Source organism: Narcine bancroftii, chromosome 13 (genome assembly GCF_036971445.1).
Source record: "Narcine bancroftii isolate sNarBan1 chromosome 13, sNarBan1.hap1, whole genome shotgun sequence".
NCBI classification, from domain to species: Eukaryota; Metazoa; Chordata; class Chondrichthyes; order Torpediniformes; family Narcinidae; genus Narcine; species Narcine bancroftii.
This window is the reverse complement of record NC_091481.1, coordinates 22,708,728-22,731,731: the sequence shown is the minus strand read 5'-3', so window position 1 is coordinate 22,731,731 and position 23,004 is coordinate 22,708,728. Positions and strand designations below refer to the sequence as shown.

Sequence of the window (23,004 nt, the reverse complement as noted above, 5' to 3'; positions counted from 1 at the left end):
GGAAAGAAGAGAGGAAGAGAAGACAACGGAGGAAAAAGGTGAAGGCCTTACCTGTCCGAAGAGGCCCGCTGTGGAGAGAAGACCCCACTACCTCAGGTCGGTAGAAAGAGAACTACAACAATGGCTCACAGAGCCGAGTAAAAGTGCGCAACCGCGCATGCGCGAGGAGTCGCGCATGCGCGATGCGCATACAAAAAAACACACCGACGGGAGGGGGGACCAGCTGGGGAGTCGATCTCCACAGCCGGCAACGACAGCTGCAGAACACCTGCAGCAAGAAGAGACCACAGAAGACAATAGAAACAAGAAAGAAGAGGAGGAAAGGGCAGCAAAGAAACAACAGATGGTCAACCTAGAGGAAGAGGAAGAGTACAGGGAAATAGAAGAAGAAAAGATAGGCAAGGTAAAGGAGGTACTTGCTCTTGTTAGAGGATACATGGAGTCATTTAAAGAATGGCAAACACAGGAATTCAATGATTTAAGAAGAAGAATAAACAACACAGAAAAGAAAATAAATAAAATGGATATGACCTTAACAGAAATGGGGAAAAAAATGGACAAGATGGAAGAACGGGCAATAGCAGCAGAAATGGAGGTAGAAGACTTAAAAAAGAAATTGGAGGAGTCTAATAAAAAAACTAAAGAGACACAAGAATTACTAGCCCAAAAAATAGATATAATGGAAAATTATAACAGAAGAAATAACATAAAGATAGTGGGCCTTAAGGAAGATGTAGAAGGCAAGAATATGAGGGAGTTTATAAAAGAATGGATCCCTAAGGCCCTAGGATGTCCAGAACTACAGCAAGAAATGGAAATAGAAAGGGCACATAGAGCATTGGCCCCTAAACCACAACCACAACAAAAACCAAGATCTATTGTAGTAAAATTCCTAAGATATACTACAAGAGAAAAGGTACTGGAGAAGACAATGGAAAAAGTAAGAGAGGGCAACAAACCACTGGAGTATAAAGGGCAAAAAATCTTCATTTATCCAGATATAAGCTTTGAACTCCTAAAGAAGAGAAAAGAGTTCAATGCAGCAAAAGCGATTTTATGGAAGAAAGGATATAAATTTACACTGAAGCATCCTGCGGTATTGAAAATATTTATTCCAGGACAACAAAACAGACTATTCTCGGATCCAGAAGAAGCACGAAAATTTGCAGAACAATTACAAAAATAGACTGAGGGATGAAGACGGGTAATGAGAGCAAAAATTATCACGATTGATATGTATGTGGGTAAAGACAAAAATAGACTGAGGGATGAAGACGGGTAAGGAGGGTAAAAATGACCACGATTGATATGTACGCGGGTAAAGAGGTATAAGAGTGAATAGAGACAATGGGCATATGTGAAAGTATCTGTAATTAGAGGAAAACATAGAAAGTATAGACAAGAATTAATAAGGGAAGGTAATGGAATAGAGAGAATAAGGAGGGAACTAAAAGAGTGACCTTTGTGACATATAAAAAACGAAATCTTTTCTGGGGGGGGCTGGGTGGGGGGAAAAGAGCGGTCACTGCAAAATCAGTTGACGCTTGCGAGTGGATTCGCAAATCCAAATGGAGAGGGGAGATGTGGTTGTCCGACAAGGGATAAAGGGCAACTCAGGAGGGGAAGGGGAGATTGGGGATAAAGAAGATAGAAATAGGAGAATAAGGAAAATGTTGGATGTTGTAGGAATGTTGTCTGGTAAAGAGTTGAAAATAAGAAAACAGAAATGGAAAAGGAGGAAAGGTAATGATGGAAAAACGGAAAGAGAAGATAAACAAAATATAAAATGGCTACGCTGAACTATATGACTCTAAATATTAATGGAATACATAACCAAATTAAAAGGAAGAAACTACTAAATTTACTGAAAAAGGAAAAAATAGATATAGCATTTGTCCAAGAAACACATTTAACTGAATTGGAGCACAAGAAATTAAAGAGAGATTGGGTAGGACATGTAACAGCAGCATCGTATAATTCAAAAGCAAGAGGAGTGGCTATATTAATTAGCAAAAATGTGCCATTTAAAATAGAAGAGGAAATAATAGATCCAGCAGGGAGATATGTTATGATAAAATGTCAGATATATTCAGAGCTTTGGAATCTACTTAATATATATTCACCTAACGAAGAAGATCAAAAGTTTATGCAAGATATCTTTTTGAAGGTAGCTAATACGCAAGGGAACATACTAATAGGAGGGGATTTCAATCTGAATTTGGATCCAAATATGGATAAAACGGGGAAAAAAATTAACAGGAAGAACAAAGTAACCAAATTTATAATTAAATCAATGCAAGAAATGAAACTTGTGGACATATGGAGGAAACAAAACCCAAAAGAAAAGGAATACTCATACTACTCGACTAGACATAAAACATACTCAAGGATAGACCTATTCCTGTTATCAGCCCACATACAAGGGAGAGTTAGGAAAACGGAATATAAAGCTAGACTATTATCGGACCACTCACCCCTGTTATTGGCAATAGAGCTAGAAGACATCCCTCCAAGAATGTATAGATGGAGATTAAACCCCATGCTACTTAAAAGACAGGATTTTAGAGAATTTATTGAAAAACAATTAAAAATGTACTTTGAAGTAAATACGGAATCAGTGGAAGATAAGTTTATACTATGGGACGCAATGAAAGCATTCATTAGAGGGCAAATAATAAGTTATGCAACCAAGATGAAGAAGGACTATAACCAGGAAACAGAGCAGTTGGAAAGGGAAATAATAAACATAGAAAAAAAATTAGCAATAAAGGAAGATACAACCAAAAGAAGAGAATTGGCGGATAAAAAAATAAAATATGAAACATTACAAACATATAAGGTGGAGAAGAATATAATGAAGACAAAACAGAAATATTATGAACTAGGGGAAAAAACACACAAAATCCTAGCATGGCAGCTTAAGACAGAGCAAACTAAGAAAATGGTATTGGCAACAAGGAAAAAAGACAAACAAATTACATATAATCCAAAAGAAATTAAGGAAAACTTCAGAGAATTCTATGAACAATTATACCGAACCGAAAACGAAGGGAAAGAAGGGAAAATAGATGAATTTTTGACTAAAATTGAACTACCAAAACTACAAATAGAGGAACAAAATAAATTAACAGAACCATTTGGAACAGTAGAAATACAAGAGATAATAAAAAATTTACCAAATAATAAGACACCAGGAGAGGATGGACTCCCAATAGAATTCTACAAAACATTTAAAGACCTAATAATACCGCCCCTCCTGGATGTAATCAACCAGATTGATGAGACACAAAACTTACCAGATTCATGTAAAACAGCAATAATTACAGTGATACTAAAACAAGGGAAAGATCCACTCTCACCAGCGTCATATAGACCAATATCTTTGCTAAACACAGATTATAAGATAATAGCTAAACTATTAGCGAACAGATTAGCAGAACAGGTACCGAAAATGGTAAATTTAGACCAAACTGGATTTATCAAAAAAAGACGCACAACAGACAATATTTGTAAATTTATTAACTTAATTCATGCAGTAGAAGGAAATAAAGCACCGGCAGTAGCAGTTGCTTTAGACGCAGAGAAGGCCTTCGACAGAGTAGAATGGAATTACTTGTTCAAAGTATTGCAAAAATTCAGTTTACCGGAGAAGTATATTAATTGGATTAAAGCATTATATAAGGGACCGTTAGCGAAAGTGACAGTAAATGGACATGTATCAAAGCAATTTAACTTAAGCAGGTCAACGCGGCAGGGATGCCCACTATCACCATTATTGTTTGCGCTAGCTATAGAACCACTAGCAGAATCGATAAGAAGAGATAATAATATAAAAGGAATAAAAATAAAAGACAGGGAATATAAAATCAGTCTGTTTGCGGATGATGTGATAGTGTACTTAACAGAACCAGAACTATCAATAAAAGAACTATATAAGAAATTGAAGGAATATGGAGAAGTGTCGGGATACAAGATAAACGTAAATAAAAGTGAAGCAATGCCTATGAATAACGCGGATTTCTCAAAATTTAAGGAGGAATCCCCATTCAGATGGCAAATGCAGGCAATAAGATACCTAGGTGTGCAAATAAACAAAAATCTAGGCCAATTATATAAACTCAATTACAATCCACTAATGAAAAAATTACAGGACGATTTAGAGCATTGGAAAGAGCTACCACTAACACTGATAGGAAGGATAAACTGTATTAAAATGAACATTTTTCCAAGGATACTATACTTATTTCAGGCATTGCCAATACAACTGACAGAAAAATTCTTCAAAGAGTTAAAGAAAATAATAAGGAGATTTTTATGGAGAGGGGGGAAACCGAGGATAGCACTAGACAAATTAACAGAATGGTATAAACAAGGAGGCTTACAATTGCCAAACTTCAAAAATTATTATAGAGCCGCACAATTAAGGTACCTATCAGATTTTTATCAAACAAGGGAAAAACCAGACTGGACGAGACTAGAATTAGATAAAATAGGGGAAAAGATACCTGAACACATATTATATAAATGGGACGAAAAATTGGTACAACATAGAACTTCTCCAGTATTACACCATCTCCTCAATATATGGAAGAAGATTCATGTAGAAAGAAATAAAATAAATTACCAAATACCAAAACTAATATTGACGCAAAATAAGCTACTCCCTTTTACAATAGACAACCTTGCCTTTAGAAAATGGGAAAAAAAAGGGATTAAAAGAATAGAAAATTGTTTTTCAGGAAGTAGATTCTTATCCTTTGAACAAATGAGAGATAAGTACAATATAACGGGAGATACAGCGCTGGCATATTACCAACTGAGATCCTACTTGAAAGATAAATTAGGAAGCAACTTGAGTTTACCAGAGGGAAGTAACCTTGAATATGTGATTACAGATACAATGTTAATCAAAAGATTTATAAAAAATATGTATATTAAACTGCAAGAAAAGGAAAATGAGGAAACAAATGGTAAAACTAAACAAAAATGGGAACAAGATTTAAATATAAAGATAAAAAAGGAAACATGGGAGAAGTTATGCTCTGGAACGATGAGAAATACAATAAATACGAGGCTGCGTATGATACAATATAATTGGTTACACAGACTATACATTACACCGCAAAAGTTAAATAAATGGGACCCAACAGTATCTGATAGATGTTTTCGATGTAAAAAAGAAAGGGGAACAACAATTCATGCAATCTGGACATGTGAGAGAGTAGAAAAATTTTGGGATGATCTCAATCAGATATTAAATAAAATAACAGAAAACAATATACCAAAGAATCCAGAGATCTTTCTCCTAAGTAACATAAAAAATAAAGAATTTGGAATTGACTTGGAGGATGCACAAAAAACATTTGTTAAGATAGCCCTAGCTGTAGCAAAAAAATGTATTATGTCAACCTGGAAATTGGAAGATAATTTGAAAATACAACAATGGTATATAGAAATGAATAAATGTATTCCATTAGAAAAAATAACATATAGTTTAAGAAATAATATTGAAATATTCGAACAAGTATGGGAGCCTTACATTAAATACAATAGCGAAAACCTACCGGGAACAAACATTACCTAAGTTGATGGAAGGAGAAGAGAAGAAAAGAATGGACTCAGTAGAATTTCTGGTGTATTTTTGTTGAATGACAACATTGTCTAACTGAATTAATGCAACCTAGATTGTATAACTAAAATGGATGAGAGGGGGGGGGGATGGGGGGGTGGCTTGGGAGGAGGGAGGGGGGAGGGAGAAAAAGTCACTGTAAATGTGTGGAAAAGAAAAAGTGTATATCATGGCTATTGTGATTTATGGTGTGAAAAATAAAAAATTTAAAAAAAAAAAAAAAAAAAGGCAGATTTGTGATCTTAAATAAACCAGCAAGGATAAGAATATTAATTAGGCTGGGATACATAGCTTGGATCCACAACTTCAGATTAGATACCTCACCTTCCTCAATTCTATCTGGAGATTTTAATTCCCAACTTTGATGTCAGATTAGTTAGCATGTAAAGCACAGTCCTGCAGGCAGAATATCAAAGCACACTGTTGGAGCAGGCTGAGCCAAACCATGGTGATGTTGTATTGGGGGTGGGGTGGGGAAGGCTGAGCCAAACCATGGTGATGTTGTATTGGGGGTGGGGTGGGGAAGTGTTCTCGCCTCGTCCCACAAACAGTGCTTTAAATGCAAATGACTTTTGTTCCAAAGCCGGCACGGTTTTCCTTCAGCTGTCAGGGTTCCCAAGGCAATGTAGCTTGCTATACCGACACTAGGCAAAGTTGACCAAATCCAAGGGTTGTCATTCTCAATATTTAGATTTCCAGCCCGCCTCTTGGGAGAGGTTGACAACCCTCCTCACATTCTATTAAAACTGAAACTGCGTAGGACACGGTTAGATTTCATATGAGTTTTATCAAAGCCAAGGCAGCATGCTCATTTCTGGGTATTAAAATTCACTCCAATGTTTCAAAAGGACTCTTCTTCTCAGTGTTACACTGACGTAATTATGTAACACTTACTCAGATTTGCAGTGACGATGGTGAAGGGTCGGAGATAAGTCTTCCTGAGGTTTCGTGCTATGGTGTGTGCATAATTTTCGTAGTGTCTCATCAGATGGGCAGTGCCTCCTTCTGTCCGCTGAATCTGTTCCCAGTGGTGCTTATTCTGTGGATCTAAAATGGCGCTTGCAGCTTTGACAATATTCTGAAATAAAAACCACGGCGTGCATTTAAAAATTTGGCAATTTGCCTTCCAGCAGAGTTTGTGCCTTCCTCCTATATATCTAAAAAGTACAGCCCACCTATCTGACTGGGATTGGTGCCAGACACAGGAGATTTGGTAGTTGCCTCTAAACTTCATCCCTATTACCAATGTACAGCAATATTACTCTCTATGGTGCTGTATTATTTACAGATAATCTTTTAATCTTTTTTTAAGAATTGCAGCCAAAGTCAGTGATTATTATCCTCTGTGTGGTTGAATGCTTCGATTTGTGGAGAGCAATACTGTAAACAATATGGTATTTGTGAAAGGTAAAATCTCTATTTCAGGTCTTTCACTTGCTGGGAATATTATTTCCTTAAAAATAACACCAACATTTAAATTACACCATAACACACAAGGTGGTCATAATCTTCTTCAGTGATTCCAAGTAATCATCTTAAATCTCCTTCCATCTGTCTAATTTGACTCTCTAACGACTCCAGGCTTCCACTAAACCCATCCAATAACACTTCGAGCTCAGACCAAAAGGCTAAAATGAAAACACTTCTGTGCCTTGCTGTATCGATAGGAACGAGAGAGGGACAGATTGACTGAAGCCCCATTTCACACTCAGCCCAAATTTCCAGGTTTACGCTATGTTACTCTAAGTTACTCAGCCCAAAAACTATAAAATATAATTGGCCGCTACAAGTTTAACTCAACTGCAGCAAGAATCAGGTTTGATTGACATCAGATCTGGCCTGTATACGTATTGTTTATCTGTAAGTACGTGATGTCTGGTTGTGTGTCTGCGTGCTTTGTACTGACTACCTGAGAACACTTTTTTCATTCGGTTAAACTTGTGCAATGAGATGATAATAAATTTGACTTGACTTGAGATCTTTTAAAGGCAGTAAAATGGTTGGCATGGTGGTTAGCACAATGCCTTTACAGTGCCAGTAATCAGTTCAAATCCCGCACTGTCTGTAAGGAGTTTGTACATTATTCCCTTGTTTGCATGGGTTTTCTCCAGGGGCTCCGGTTTCCTCCCACCCTTCAAAAACATACTGGAGTGTAGGTTAATGGGGTGCAATTTGGGCACCACGGACTCATGGGGTCGAATCGGCCTGTTTCAGTGCACATGTCTAATTAAAAATAATTAACCTCAGCTATGTCCCCTTTAAATAAATCTCCTTGGGCATCAATGGGACAGCACACAGACGATTAATAATTATATCAAGATTGTTTTTGGCTGTTTATACTGAATTTCACAAGTTAACACGTTTGCACGATAAGATAATCGTTGCATTCCTGAGCTGAATGTGTTCGACTCAGCTCATGAACGAAAGTTAAACAGGTTATAAAATCAGTTATAGAAATGACCCGGGCAATGAAAATAAAATACAATTTAAAACTGATATGACTGGAGAACTGTGTTTTTGAAGGGTCCTTGAAGAAGGTTTCAAGCCCAAAACGTCATTATTACATCTTTATCTCCTCAGGAGGCTACGAGACCTGCTGAGTTCCTCCAACTTTTCTGTCCAAATGAATGTGACCATTTTATATTAAGACTACTTAGTTTTCACTCTGACATTTCCAAATCTTTGTTTTTTTAAAAAAAAACAATTAACTAGTGCAATCAACTACTGTTGCCATGGCTTCCAACACAGATCATAATTTGATTCACAGCACATGGATACCACTGTTAAATAAATACTCACAATAACCAGACATGGTTAAGAATTTGTCATGGTTTGCTCCCTTCCCATATTTGAGAGGCGGCTTCTATAAAGTCATGAGCCAGGGCATTAACATGTCCTAGTCAGTGGCTGAGATGTACCCACCTTCTTCATTTGGGCACCTGCTCTCTCTATTACGCAGAGCTTACTTTCTTTGGATTTGGATTGATGATGAAAACGACCCTGGAGCTGATTTCCCTGGGTGGTGATCAGTCTTCAACCAGTGAACAAGCTCTGCCCACCAATCCCACGTTGGGCTTTACCAGAAGTCAAAGCTCCTCCCAAGCTTGGGTTTCTGTCAAAGCTGCAAGTCTGAGTGAATGTTTCAAACATTCAGAATATATAAAAATGATCACAAATGAAATACATTATTCAATGCTTTTTTTTTGGACAAATCAACTAATAACTGACAAAAATTAACATATAATTTTAAAAAATGGAACAAGGTCCTTGATTTCCCCATTCAAACGAATGAGCTTGGAGATCCAGTTCTGAGTCAACCTGGCCTCGCATCTGAGAGCAAATTCATCAGTTTAAGTGCTGGGAAATGTCAGTGAGAGTCTGATCTACCCCATTGTTTGAATCGTAAGCATTCACCAAGCCTTGAGAGACACTACACATTCTACAGAGAACAGCAGGCAAAACACAAGATATAGGCCCAGTTGGCCCATCGAGTCTGCTCCACCATTCTAATCATGAGCTGATCCATCCTTTCACTCATGGCCTTCTCCCCGTAACCCTTGATGGCCTGACTAATCAAATATCTGTCAATTTCTGCCTCAGATACACCCAATGACCTCGCTTCCACAGCTGCCTCTGGCAACAAATTCCAAAGACTCACCACCTTCTGATTAAAGAAATTTTTCTGCATCTCTGTTTTAAATTGATGCCCTTTTTATTCTGAAGCTCTGCCTTCTTGTCCTACACTCCCCCACCATGGGGAAACATACTTGTCACATCTAATCTGTCCAGGCCTTTCAGCATTTGAAATGCCTCTATGAGGTCCCTCCTCATCCTTCTGTACTCTAACGCATACAGTTCAAGAGCTGACAAATACTCCTAATCTGCTAACCCTTTCATTCCTAGTATAATTCGAGTAAATCTTCCCTGATCCCTCTCCCATGCTAGCACAATTTTTCTCAAATAAGGCATCCAAATCTACACAGTTCTCCAAGTGAGGTCAGGGCCACTGAATTCATCCTGCTTTACATGCCCATCAGATGGTTTCCTCTGTCTCTCATCTCATGACACGGTTTCACTTGCTGTAGGTTAGTTAGTATGTGCAGGAATAGAGGCTGGTCCATTTGTTAACCTTGAAATTTATTGTTAAAACTATTGGCAAACAGGTTAAGAACTACATTTGGGGAAAGCAAGGGAGGGAAAAAAACCCCAATGAGGACACAAATATAAATAAAAATTTAAACGTGCCTCTAAACTATTCAACACATTATTCAACACATTAGTTATGAAAATCTGCACATTGGATTAGAAGCTATTAAAGGACTCTGGCAACATCTTAGTACAAAACTGAGGCAAATCAGATTTCAAACTGCTTGTGAAGAGGCTGATAGGGCAAAGATTCTGTATTTTCCAAACTTAGTGGATCTCAGGGGAAAAGGAGTTTTAAATTGAAATGAAAATACGTCAGGAGAATTTGTTTAGATCGCTGCAGTATTTTACTGATTGGAAAGATTAAACATTGGAGTGGAAGCCTGTGGGAAGTGAACTCTGAATTGCCATCAACAGAACTGCTTTACAAATAATTCACAGATGAGGTGCGCAACAGGAAGCTTTAGAAAGAAGTAGCATCTACTATTAAATATATAAAAATAAACAGTGCAGCGCTAGATAACAACCTCATTAAACTCGGCATCTTGAGTGGCTGCCAGTTCAAAATCCTGTTGGTTTCCCTCGTATTGAAGAATCTGCTTCATCAGCCTGTAAGCTATTTTCACATCATTGCCATAATAAGTTGGCGTGTGTTTGGTGGCATTCTGCAGCATGCTGGCGAGTTTCTTTGAATTTTGGGTATTCATCTTGGTTTCATTGCGGTATAGTTTTTCCATCTGTTTGCAAAACATTAAAAATCAATAACTTGTACAACAGAATTTTAAGCGGAATTGGACTAATATGGTTAAACAATGGACTACATTTAAAAACTCAACAGTAAATTGTTCCTCGAAAGAGAACTGCCTTCAACAGTCTGGATGAAATAATCACCTACAATCACAGAATTCTATAGTCAATGTCATTGCAAAAAGAAAGTTCCACAAAAGTGTGACAAGTTGCTGATTTTTTAAAAATTAGTTCAAAGAATCACAGAAAAATGGTGTGGCTCTACATTTATATAATGGCATTGGCCCCTCTTAAGCCCTCGTGCCATGGTTCAAGTTACACCGGACAAAATGTAATCTGATTGCACCGCAATCCTGGGGTGCAGAAATTCTTTTGCACAAATCTGCAAGAAACATTATTTGCAACTGAAAATCATCTTAATCTGGAATAGCAAGAATTTCTGCACATTTTTAGCTGTCTTAGCACCCAGGTCCTCCATCAGCCAGCTCCCCACCATGACTACCAGGCCCCCCACATCTCCATCGGGCACACAAAACTCAAAACGGTCAACCAGTTTACCTATCTCGCCATGGCTGCACCATTTCATCAGATGCAAGGATCGACAATGAGATAGACAACAGACTCGCCAAGGCAAATAGCGCCTTTGGAAGACTACACAAAAGAGTCTGGAAAAACAACCAACTGAAAAACCTCACAAAGATAAGCGTATACAGAGCCGTTGTCATACCCACACTCCTGTTCGGCTCCGAATCATGGGTCCTCTACCGGCACCACCTATGGCTCCTAGAACGCTTCCACCAGCATTGTCTCTGCTCCATCCTCAACATCCATTGGAGTGCTTTCATCCCTAACGTCGAAGTACTCGAGATGGCAGAGGTCGACAGCACCGAGTCCACGCTACTGAAGATCCAGCTGCGCTGGATGGGTCACGTCTCCAGAATGGAGGACCATCGCCTTCCCAAGATCGTGTTATATGGCGAGCTCTCCACTGGCCACCGTGACAGAGGTGCACCAAAGAAAAGGTACAAGGACTTGCTAAAGAAATCTCTTGGTGCCTGCCACATTGACCACCGCCAGTGGGCTGATATCGCCTCAAACCATGCATCTTGGCGCCTCACAGTTTGGCGGGCAGCAACCTCCTTTGAAGAAGACCGCAGAGCCCACCTCACTGACAAAAGGCAAAGGAGGAAAAACCCAACACCCAACCCCAACCCACCAATTTTCCCGTGCAGCCGCTGCAACCGTGTCTGCCTGTCCCGCATCGGACTTGTCAGCCACAAACGAGCCTGCAGCTGACGTGGACTTTTACCCCCTCCATAAATCTTCGTCCGCGAAGCCAAGCCAAAGAAAAAAAAAAAGAAGCACCCAGGTGGGAATTCAGCTCCTACATTTTCCCTCAATCCCTCTACTTCTTGCATCAAATTCATCCAATGCTAAGTATAGTGAAATGGCAAATAATATGTTCCAGTGTGATTTTTGAATATTGGTTTGAAAAACCTATGCACCAAACTGCCAGCTTTTGCCAGCCCTGATTCCTCTTAAAGAATGCGATTTGAAGTGTCGACACTCGGAAAACATTTCTTTGCCTTTGTTTCAATCTGTGAGCGGCTGCAACATCAAGTGCTTGGATTGTTTTGTCCCGTGGAGCTCAAGTTCATAGTCACTTTATGCTTCCTACCCTCGGGATTATGGCAGGGTGCTGCTAATCTCTGCACAACTCGTGACTTTTATTACTCACCCTACAGATCGCCCTAACTGCGCACTCATGGAGTGAAAACCTCATTTAATTTTCCCTCTGGCCACAAAAGCAGAGTGTCTGGAGAGTTTGACTGTAGACCTGGGGTCACTGCACAAAGAACATGCCTCCTGTGAGTGCAGCTTTTCCCCACCAATTCAGGTCCCTCTGAACCACTGGAAGAATTGTATCATGTCTATCCGATCAACTGAGCACCCATTCTCTCCCCTCCATTTTTAGACAGAAACACTTCCCAGGATGAGTGCAGCTTATGTTTTGATGCTACGATTGCAGCTGTTAAGGTAAATGCTGGCAGTTGTAACAAGCCCTGACACATCCAAAACGTACAGGATTGTAGGTTAATATGGGTGTAATTGGGGCAGCATGGGCTTAAATGGCAGGAATCATCTTCTACTGTGCTGTGAATAAAATTTAAATTTAAAATGGAATAGGCAGTATGGTTAGCACAATGCTGTTACAGCGCCAGTGACTGGGGTTCAAATCCAGTGCTGTCTGTTAGTATGTTCTCCCTGTGTTCACGTGGGTTTCCTCCGGGTGCTCCAGTTTTATCCCACCCTTCAAAATGTAAGGGGTGGTAGGTCAACTGGGTGTAATTAGGTGGCACAGGCTCATGGGCCCGGAAGGGCCTGTTACCATGCTGTGTAGGGCCGGAAGGGCCTGTTACCATGCTGTGTGGGGCCGGAAGGGCCTGTTACCATGCTGTGTGGGGCCGGAAGGGCCTGTTACCATGCTGTATGTCTAAGTTATAAATATATACAAGAAACCTTTATAACATTGTTCTACAAATCTCACAATTGAAGATCTTTATGCCACTTTAGAATACGCACAATTATGTCTTCAATCCCATTCACTGTAATAAAACCATTCCAGCTCCTAAAGTCTCAGTTTGGAATACAGGCTGTTTCGACATTATGACTTTGGTTTTCTGGCTTGAGTTGACATGGTTGAGAGGCCTTGAGGGGCGATGATTCTCCAAACACTTCAATTGACATCTGTTCTAATCCACCACGTAAAAGAACAGAAAGGAGATATTCTTGGAGAGGCAGTATTCAGGCCACTGTTAGAAAGCCTGAGCAGTTAATACATATGCCATTGATCAGTCAGAACAAAGTGCTGTGCCTCTGTGCAGGTGATGTCATCAGAACATGAATCAAAGTTGAAAAAGGGAGGTGGGGGGGTGGGAAGAAAGGAAAAGTGAAAATGATACTAAAAACCTGAACCTGCATCAAAAAGTTCATTCTGTTGCTTCTTTGGTTCCTTAAGTCGAGCACAGCATATTCCCTATTGTCTAAGAGAGACAACGGAGAGAGGAGGAAGGGCAAACCGAATCAACTGAGAATCTTGAGAATGGAAAAACCACCTGTCACTTCAAACGAAATCTCTCTGAAAAAGTGCTAGCTGAACAATGTACTATTTTTTTAATTCAGATTTGCATAATCAATATTTTGTTACTGGCAACTAATGATTGTAGATAAAAGGACCTACAATAGACTTGAGCTGAATGAAGGTTAGCGTGGTACAGTTGAAAAGGTCAGGGGGAAGCCAGCCTTTCTCTTCATTGCAGTGGCGAATTGCTGTGCCTGCAAAGAATAATTAAGATCTGATTACCAGCGATCTATCATTCATTTCTTTACAAAGAGTCAGTATATTCCAACGCCTTTCAAGGTGACAACTAGTTAACTTGACAAGTTAAGTTCAATAATTCGACAGCATGGTTGGTGCAGCGGTTAAGTGTGACACTATTACAGCGCCAGCGACACAGGTTTGACTCCAGTGCTGTCTGAAATGTTTAGACATTGAATGAGTTTTCCTCGATGCTCCATTTTCTTCCCACCAATCAAAAATGTATGGGGTTGTGGATTGATGCCCAATGTTATTGGGCAGCACAGGTTTAAATGACTGGAATCAGCTTCTACTGTGTTGTAAGTAAAATTTAAATTAAAAAATTAAAGCAATGATCAATATTGTATAATGCTGTGGATTTAAGGTACTATGAGAGGCAAGAGAGAGAGAGAAAAAGAGAAAGGATAGAAAAGAGAGAAAGAGAATGAAAGAAAGAAAGGAGTAAGGACAAAGGAGGAAAGAAAGAAAGATAGGACAGATAGAAGAAAGGAAGGAGGAGGAGGAAAAAAGAGAGAGAGGACGAGAGGGAGAGAGAGAGAGAGAGAACAAAAGAGAGAGAGAGAGAAAGAGATTGGAAGAGAACAAGCCTGGGGAGGAGATTTGGAAGCTTGCTTACAACCACAGCATTACACAAGAAAATTATATCTATCAATTAATTTAATTTCTGGCAGCAATCCATCCATAAACTGACTGAACAGAACATTCCACTGACGACTGTCAAATAATTGATTAATTTTATGAAAAAAAATCCATTGCAGAAAGCACTCAACTCTAGTCAACTTGGTGACCAAATTCATTGAGGAATTGCCATTCTGACAGCAGTTAGACCCTTAAACTAGTTAAAGCAGCACGATTAGCGAAGCAGGTAGCACATGATTAGAGCACCAGTGACCCAGGTTTGAATCCTCCTAAAATTTGAATTTTAAAAATACTGCTTGAGAATCTAGAAAATCCAAACCAACCCAATCCCCAAGCAGTCCAGATTTTAGGAACAAATGTACTGGCTGTAAAATTACATGAAGGAGAGGAAGTTTTGGTCATTCCCTTCAATGACAAGTTTCAGATAAGACCATCCATTTAGATTTTCGACCCATCCTCATTTTAGAAAAAAATTATTTCTCCTTGCTCTAGATTCCAGCATCTGCTGTCTTCCACCTTCATTCATAAAAAAACAATTGTCACCACTCATTTTTCCAAATATTATTATTTTTTAATTTGAATTTACTTTGGAAAAACTATTTTAAATACAGTTGCATCCCATGCAAGGAAATAGAATATTTTCCCAAGTATTTTACAGCAAAAAAACATTCCTGTAAACACCTGAATTCTTCATTATATCCCCAATTTCCTTGGATTTTACCAAAGAAAGCTGGAAAAAATGCTTGTGGAAGGATGTTGAACAACTCCTGGTTAAACTGCATCTGCATATAAAAGTGCAAATTTGTGGCCTGTTTTATCAAAACACAACATTTTTCCATAATCACAACTGCAAAATTCAAGTCTGGTCGGTATGGAAAAAGCCCTGCCCTCCAAAACCACAGCAGGAGATTGCAGGCAATGCGCTCACAGGGACTCACCTGTTGATCCTTTGGGGCATGGCATGGCTGCTGGTCGTCCATATCTTGTTCGTGGCCACCATATGCCTGATTCGAAGGCTTTCGGACACACATCATATTTCACTGAAACAAGTGAAGCGTTCATTTCAAAATGCTTTTATCGGCATGGCAAATATGGTCCTTGGATATTTGTGGCATTGCTGGCAATTCCTCATTGCGATAATTAAGATACCAATATCCAAATATGACATTCCAATATTAATTATAATGCCACCACCTGTTTCTTCAAAGATAATTCTTTGGCTTGGCTTCGCGGACGAAGATTTATGGAGGGGGTAAAAAGTCCACGTCAGCTGCAGGCTCGTTTGTGGCTGACAAGTCCGATGCGGGACAGGCAGACACGGTTGCAGCGGCTGCAGGGGAAAATTGGTGGGTTGGGGTTGGGTGTTGGGTTTTTCCTCCTTTGTCTTTTGTCAGTGAGGTGGGCTCTGCGGTCTTCTTCAAAGGAGGTTGCTGCCCGCCGAACTGTGAGGCGACAAGATTCACGGTTTGAGGCGTTATCAGCCCACTGGCGGTGGTCAATGTGGCAGGCACCAAGAGATTTATTTGTGGCATTGCTGGCAATTCCTCATTGCGATAATTAAGATACCAATATCCAAATATGACATTCCAATATTAATTATAATGCCACCACCTGTTTCTTCAAAGATAATTATACTATTGCAATAGAGTAATCAAAGGGCTTGAGGAAAGAATTTGCATTGGAGCCCAGCCTACCTTCACACCCATTGCTGGTGATTTCAGAAAAAGGGTTGTCACAGCGGTTGCAGCGTTGGCCAATCACACCAGACTTGCAGGAGCACTGACCCGTTTCCCCATCACAGGTGCGGGCTTGAGAACCAGTTGCAAAGCAATCGCATGGGTAGCACGTATCGCTATCTTTGGGCTGGTAATAGTTGTCCTGCAATGGAAAGTTCAGCCACATTTAATACTTTACCTCTGTGAGAGAGAAGCCTCTGAGAGTGTTTCAAAAGGGTCAGACAGAATAAAAGGCAAGAGGCCCTGTAAAAGGGCACACCACACATGAATATTCTGGTGTCAGCAAGACTTCAGCGAGAATCTTTCAGCAACATTTTTAACAATGATGTTGAAACAAAGCATTTTAACAGGCTTTGTACAAGTACAAGCTTATTTTAGAAGGAGGTTTAGAACCACAGTCGGATGAAAGTCATTTGAAATGTGATTAGACGATGGCCCCAATATTTAAGGTGGTGAGGAAGAGGTGTGATGAAGTGCAAGGAAACTTTACAAGGCTGGGAACTCGGGAGTTGTGTTGGGTTTCATGGGGAAACTGATCGGCAGACTTGCTGCCAGCGAGAAACCCCGCAGTGTGAGCAGAAAGGAGGCCAAAAGCTCTCTGGGCCAAAGATTTCTGTCAAAGGATTTCAGCTCTGGGTCCATACTCCAGGGGGGAATGTGGGAAATACCCTGTGGGGTCCACTCCAGGTGGGGGAAAGTGGGAAATTCACCACTAGGTTGGGTCCAGGGCAGGTAGGTGGGAAATTTCCAGTGTCCTTTGTCAGGTCACTGCTCAATATCCCAAACACTGGGAAACTCACCCGGCAGGAGTTAAACTTCAACCTCGCTGCCCTGTGCGGGCCTAATTGAAATGTCTTTCTGAAGCATTTGTTCTGCTTATCACCTGCTGCCATGGAAACATCAACAGGAAGTACATTGGGGGTCATATTTCCTCTATTTTGAGGTATTACCAATGCCTCTGACCTCCTCTAGCTTGTTGTGAAGAGATTCACATCAAAGACAGAAAGTTCACTGCCACATCTTGCTGGCATGCTGTCAATTCCTCAGATCATGATCTCGCACTGGCTTATTATTTTCCCTTTGGCAATTGCGCTAATAAGAAATATTCATTATGTCAAAACTTTGCCTCAAACCAGCCTCCCCCTGACATCCACTTTATCATTTTCTGTTGAAAGTCGGATGAAGCAGCCTGGAGGAGAAGTGTTTCATTCTTCCAAATGCAAACTAAAATGTATTTGACTAAAATTACCTGCAAGGAATGGCTGACTGCATAAAAACTTCTGTCTTAGTGTTGACCTCCACTTTTGATTTGTATCTGAGAGCATGAAATTTAAAATTTATAATCTAGAAACTTTACTTGCACAACTAAAGCCATCACCTTTGGTCATTATCAGGTTCGCACTGAGCTCACTTTTCCCCCTAATTATTTAAACTTCAAACTAACCTGGATCGAAAACATAATTATTCAAAAATTAGATCATTTAAGTCCACATTTTTTGGTAGTTATATGATTTTTAAAAACCTGAGAAGAAATGGGGAAAATATTTAGTTCATGCCATCATTGTTTTTGCTCCAGGCTACCTTGTGTGAGCTGATTGTCCCAGGTCCATCTGGAGAACAATTTTTCAATAAGGAGTGCTGAGCAGGTCTAATACCATGCTTGAAGTTACATCCATTTGTCCACCCCAAACTCCACACAGTGCTCAAATATGTGACTCTCACCTGACGCTCAAATATGTGACTCTCACCTGACGCTCAAATATGTGACTCTCACCTGACGCTCAAATATGGGACTCTCACCTGACGCTCAAATATGGGACTCTCACCTGACGCTCAAATATGTGACTCTCACCTGACGCTCAAATATGTGACTCTCACCTGACGCTCAAATATGTGACTCTCACCTGACGCTCAAATATGTGACTCTCACCTGACGCTCAAATATGGGACTCTCACCTGACGCTCAAATATGGGACTCTCACCTGACGCTCAAATATGTGACTCTCACCTGACGCTCAAATATGGGACTCTCACCTGACGCTCAAATATGGGACTCTCACCTGACGCTCAAATATGTGACTCTCACCTGACTTCTCTCACTTTTCCCTTCTGATCACCCAACATCAGTCACCGATCGCCCAACTTAACATCCCCTCATCAATCACCCAATTCATCTCCCTCACCTGACTGAGCTCCCCCACCCCCATAAACACCCAACTTCAACTCCCCATCCCTGGCTCAACTCCCCTCCCTATCACCTGACAGCCCCCCCATCACCCGACTCAACTCCCCATCGCCCGACTCAAATCCCCTCCCACATTCACTTGACTCAAAACACCCTTAATCAATCACCAAGTCCACACCTCCATTCACCCACCTTGATATTGCTCCAGTTGCTATCACCCAACTTCATAACCAATTAGCCACTGATCACTTGACATCTAATTCCAACCCTTCTACAAACCACATGCCTCTACCCTGGCAAATCAAAGTAGTTAAGTTATTGAAGGACTGGGGAAAGTGATTTGCTGTGAAGCAATTTCTGACGGCCTTTGAGAGACACTACGTTAAATTCCAATAGACAAAACACGCAGAGCAACCCCTCCTAGATTCTACCATTCACCTGTGCACTCTGGTGATTTATTGTAACCAACAAACTTACCACAGGAAACAGTTGGCTGCCAACACTCACGAAAGAATCATTCACATATGCTATGAATCAGAATTTGTGCCAAATTCTGTTAATGAAAATATAACTGTAAACAGCCATGGATAGAAACAAAAAAAAAAATCTGGCCTATTCAGTGAAAGAAATGCTGCCTTAATTCCATGTTATTTTGAAAATCTATTTCCTGCAGGAATCGGTAAAGGCCACTGTTTGAGGGCCGATGGGTTTGTACCTTGCATCTGCACTCTCCAGTGGTCTTGTTGCAATCAATGTCAAAGCCCTTGTTGGTATCACAGTTGCAGGGACCACAGATGGGATTTCCCCACCGACCCCTTGGACATGGCAGGTCTATCCTGGAAAAGTTCAGAAATGGAGATTAAAGCCTCAGCAGATAAGACTTTCCAAACCATACTTTTGACTATTGGCCGTCACCTCCAATCTCAGGAATATTTCACTGAAGAATGGAAGTTACAGCATCTCGAGTTAATGTTTTATCCGGATTAATTTCATGAGGGGATTCAGCCCATTACCGCAGAAACTAAACCCATTTCCCACTCATTTTCCATGCAACCTACATTCCCATCAACTCCTCCTAGATTCTACCATTCACCTACAAACTGATTCCTGTTGCCAATTAACATACCAAATGACTCATATTTGGGATATGGGAGGAAACTGGAGTTCCTGGGGTAAACCAGTGTGCAAACTCTGCTCAGGCAGCCATGCAGATCAAGCTTGAATCCAAGTCACTGGAGCCATGAAGCAGAACCTCGACGAGCTCTGCTGCTCAACAAATACAGCAAAGAGGGGAAATCCTTTAAAAATACAAGAACGAGGAGCAGGGAAATGGAAGCCATTCTTTGGAGTTTAGAATGAGGGGTGAACAGACTGAAACAAAAAAGGGGTCATGGCAAATTCAAGGCTGAGATGTTTCAACTTCCAATGGGGAGTCTCTGGAATTCTCCAGAAGATTGTGGAAGATAGATCACTGTACGTATTTAAAAGAAGAGGAAGGTATAATTTTGGAAAGATGGAGAATTGAGCCTTGTGTGCAACTGGCATGGGAAAGTTGAGGCCTGGGCAGGTCAGTTGTGATTATAACCAACAGGGGAGAGGGTTGGGGGAAGGCCTGGCCACCTGCTTCTACTCTCCTGTATGTGCTGCCACTCAGATCATTGATTAGGTCACACAGGATCATATGATACGACTCCTGTGCTCTGCAACCAGCAGCACAATGAAACTCTCCAACCTCGTGGGCTCTCAAACATGAGCCAAACTTGTAAATTACACCGACAACAATGAGGTGTTCCACAAACAACTTCTTCACTGCTCAAACTGAATGATACACAAAGTATTTGATCTTTTAAGATTCTCTTCATAAATCAGCATCAACAATCTAAAACATTTTTTTTCTACAGTACTGCTTTTATAACATCAATAATTTTAATTTAATAGATCCTCTACAATAAAAAAAACCCGTTTGATTTCCATGCAAACGTGGAAGGAAGAGCTGAGTGAACTCTGGCACAGTCAAACAATGGTAATCCTCATTTTCAAATGAGCATCAAATATATCAAGAATGTTTGGATTGGTTCCGTACTTGCTTTCACAGTATTGACCATAATAGCTTTCTCCACAGTCACAGGTATATCCATGTGAGGAGCCTGGCTTGTGAACACAGTGAGACACATGTTCACATGGATTCAGTTTGCAGACATCTATACAGTTCTTCCCGAAGAATCCTATTCAGGGAAGCAATGACAATTATTAGCTTGAGGTTAATAAAAACTTGCACTGCTCTTTATTTTGCAGAATGAATTATCCATCAAATAAACTTTAAATGCAGTCTGAAGCTGCCTGTTAAATCAGTCTATACTCAGAGAAAGTTCCAAAAATAGAAGACATTGTTCCTCATTATAATGTGCACATCAGTAAATAATTGACAAAGACACTGGGTCAAGTGACTCACTTGAACGGAATCTCCATGCTCTTGATGGCACTTCCATATTTTTGCTCTATGCTTCTGAACTTTCAATTTAGCACCGTTAATGCCATTTAGCAAATTGATGGAACAATTGATTGGAAAAATTAGCTGTATAGATGACACTTTCCAACTTCTGTATTTCCCAATTTCAAAACACGTCACCTTCTCAGAAACGTAAACAATGATATTCTGAACTACTATCTCATTTCCAACCAATCAAACTTGCTATTTGCCTCTGTAAGTAGCTTTAATTTGTTGATAAAACAAATAAACATTTTGCATTACTTCACACTGAGATTTTCGTAACGATGAGTATCTAAAGCATACTGTACAATGACAATAAGAGATGATTAAGATGAAATAAGATGAATTCAAAGGAAAGTATCTCAAGAGCTTACATCTGCCATGATTCTCCGAAGAATGAAAGCAAGCTCCCCTGACGCCTGGATATGGTAACACTACAAACAATTCTTACTGAAAGGGATAGTCACAAAATTAACTAAGAATCAAAAACACAAGGTTTTTTAGCTGTCCTTTCTTCCATCAACAATCTTAACTGTTAAATTTGCTGTTTGTTTCTGGCTTCACATGCAAGGCTTCAGTATTGTTCCTCTGTGGAAATTCCTGTGAATCCTAGTAGCAGTTGACTTTCGCAGATCACATGAAACTGGTCATACCGTCCCTCAAACTAGTTCCACCATTCTATATGATTATGACAAACAGTGGCCTTCTACTTTCCCATGCAGTCCCTGTGCCCTCGGATTCCTTCTGCTGAAAAGTTCAATTGATTATGCTCAACAAGTACAGAGACAAAAGTGCAACTCCTCTCAGCTGAGGTTATTCCCCTAGTTTTGGGGTCATCGTGTGGAGAACCAAGATCCACTGCCTGCTCTCTGACCACAGCCTTCCCTTGTTCATTCTGCATGAATCTTAACAAATTATGCCTCAGCATCCAACATACAACTTACCTTCAGAACAATTACTTGTGCAATGATGCATGTATAGAGGGAGAATGAACATTTATGACGAAGGATCTTTTTAAAAAAAATCTAGATCCTTTTAATTTCTTAACTGCAAGCACAGGGCCACTTCCCAACATTGCTTCAATCTTCCAATGACACATTTGCACTAAAATACTTGTATTCCTTCAATTTTCATTCTCATTTTTAAAAATCTCCTCAGCCTATGATACTCAGTCATCTGCTCAATCTGATCAAATCCTTTCAATCTTCAATATTTAAATTAATCTTGTCCCCATTTTTTTTTTTGTCAATTTTCTTGGTCTGTAGGTAACTATTCCACACTGAAAAAAATTTCTGAATGATACAAAACAGTTTATCTCGTTTTTAAAGCCAATGAATTTTCCAATGTTACATAATCTAGTAAAGGTCACCAACATAAATAGTGATATGGTATTCTTTGGCTTGGCTTCGCGGACAAAGATTTATGGAGGGGTATGTCCACGTCTGCTGCAGGCTCGTTGGTGACTGACAAGTCCGATGCAGGTCAGGCAGGCACGGTTGCAGTGGTTGCAAGGGAAAATTGGTTGGTTGGGAGTTGGGTTTTTCCTCCTTTGTCTTTTATCAGTGAGGTGGGCTCTGCGGTCTTCTTTAAAGGAGGTTGCTGCCTGCCAAAATGTGAGGTGCCAAGATGCACGGTTGGAGGCGATATCAGCCCACTGGCGGTGGTCAATGTGGCAGGCACCAAGAGATTTCTTTAAGCAGTCCTTGTACCTCTTCTTTGGTGCACCTCTGTCTCAGTGGCCAGTGGAGAGCTTGCCATAGAACACGATCTTGGGAAGGCGATGTTCCTCCATTCTGGAGACGTGACCCACCCATCACAGTTGGGTCTTCAGCGGACTCTGCCAGCTTGAGTACTTCGATGTTGGTGATGAAGTCATTCCAATGAATGTTGAGGATGGAGCGGAGACAGAGCTGATGGAAGCGTTCTAGGAGCCGTAGGTGATGCTAGTAGAGGACCCATGATTCGGAGCCGAACAGGAGTGTGGGTATGACAACGGTTCTGTACACGCTGATCTTTGTGTGTTTCTTCAGGTGGTTGTTTTTCCCAGACTCT

At 40.3% G+C, this 23,004-nt stretch overlaps 1 protein-coding gene across 1 annotated transcript in view; it reads right to left on the bottom strand.

Moving 5' to 3' along the window:
• The window catches only part of celsr1a (cadherin EGF LAG seven-pass G-type receptor 1a), a gene marked incomplete at its 5' end in the record, with an annotated part of 257,770 nt that overhangs the window by 37,228 nt on the left and 197,538 nt on the right, over nucleotides 1-23,004 (bottom strand). The window contains 7 exon segments of the mRNA XM_069909385.1: nucleotides 6,524-6,707; nucleotides 10,303-10,512; nucleotides 13,764-13,858; nucleotides 15,479-15,580; nucleotides 16,235-16,418; nucleotides 19,177-19,297; nucleotides 20,545-20,686. Of these exon segments, the coding sequence (XP_069765486.1) occupies nucleotides 6,524-6,707; nucleotides 10,303-10,512; nucleotides 13,764-13,858; nucleotides 15,479-15,580; nucleotides 16,235-16,418; nucleotides 19,177-19,297; nucleotides 20,545-20,686 (1,038 nt within the window).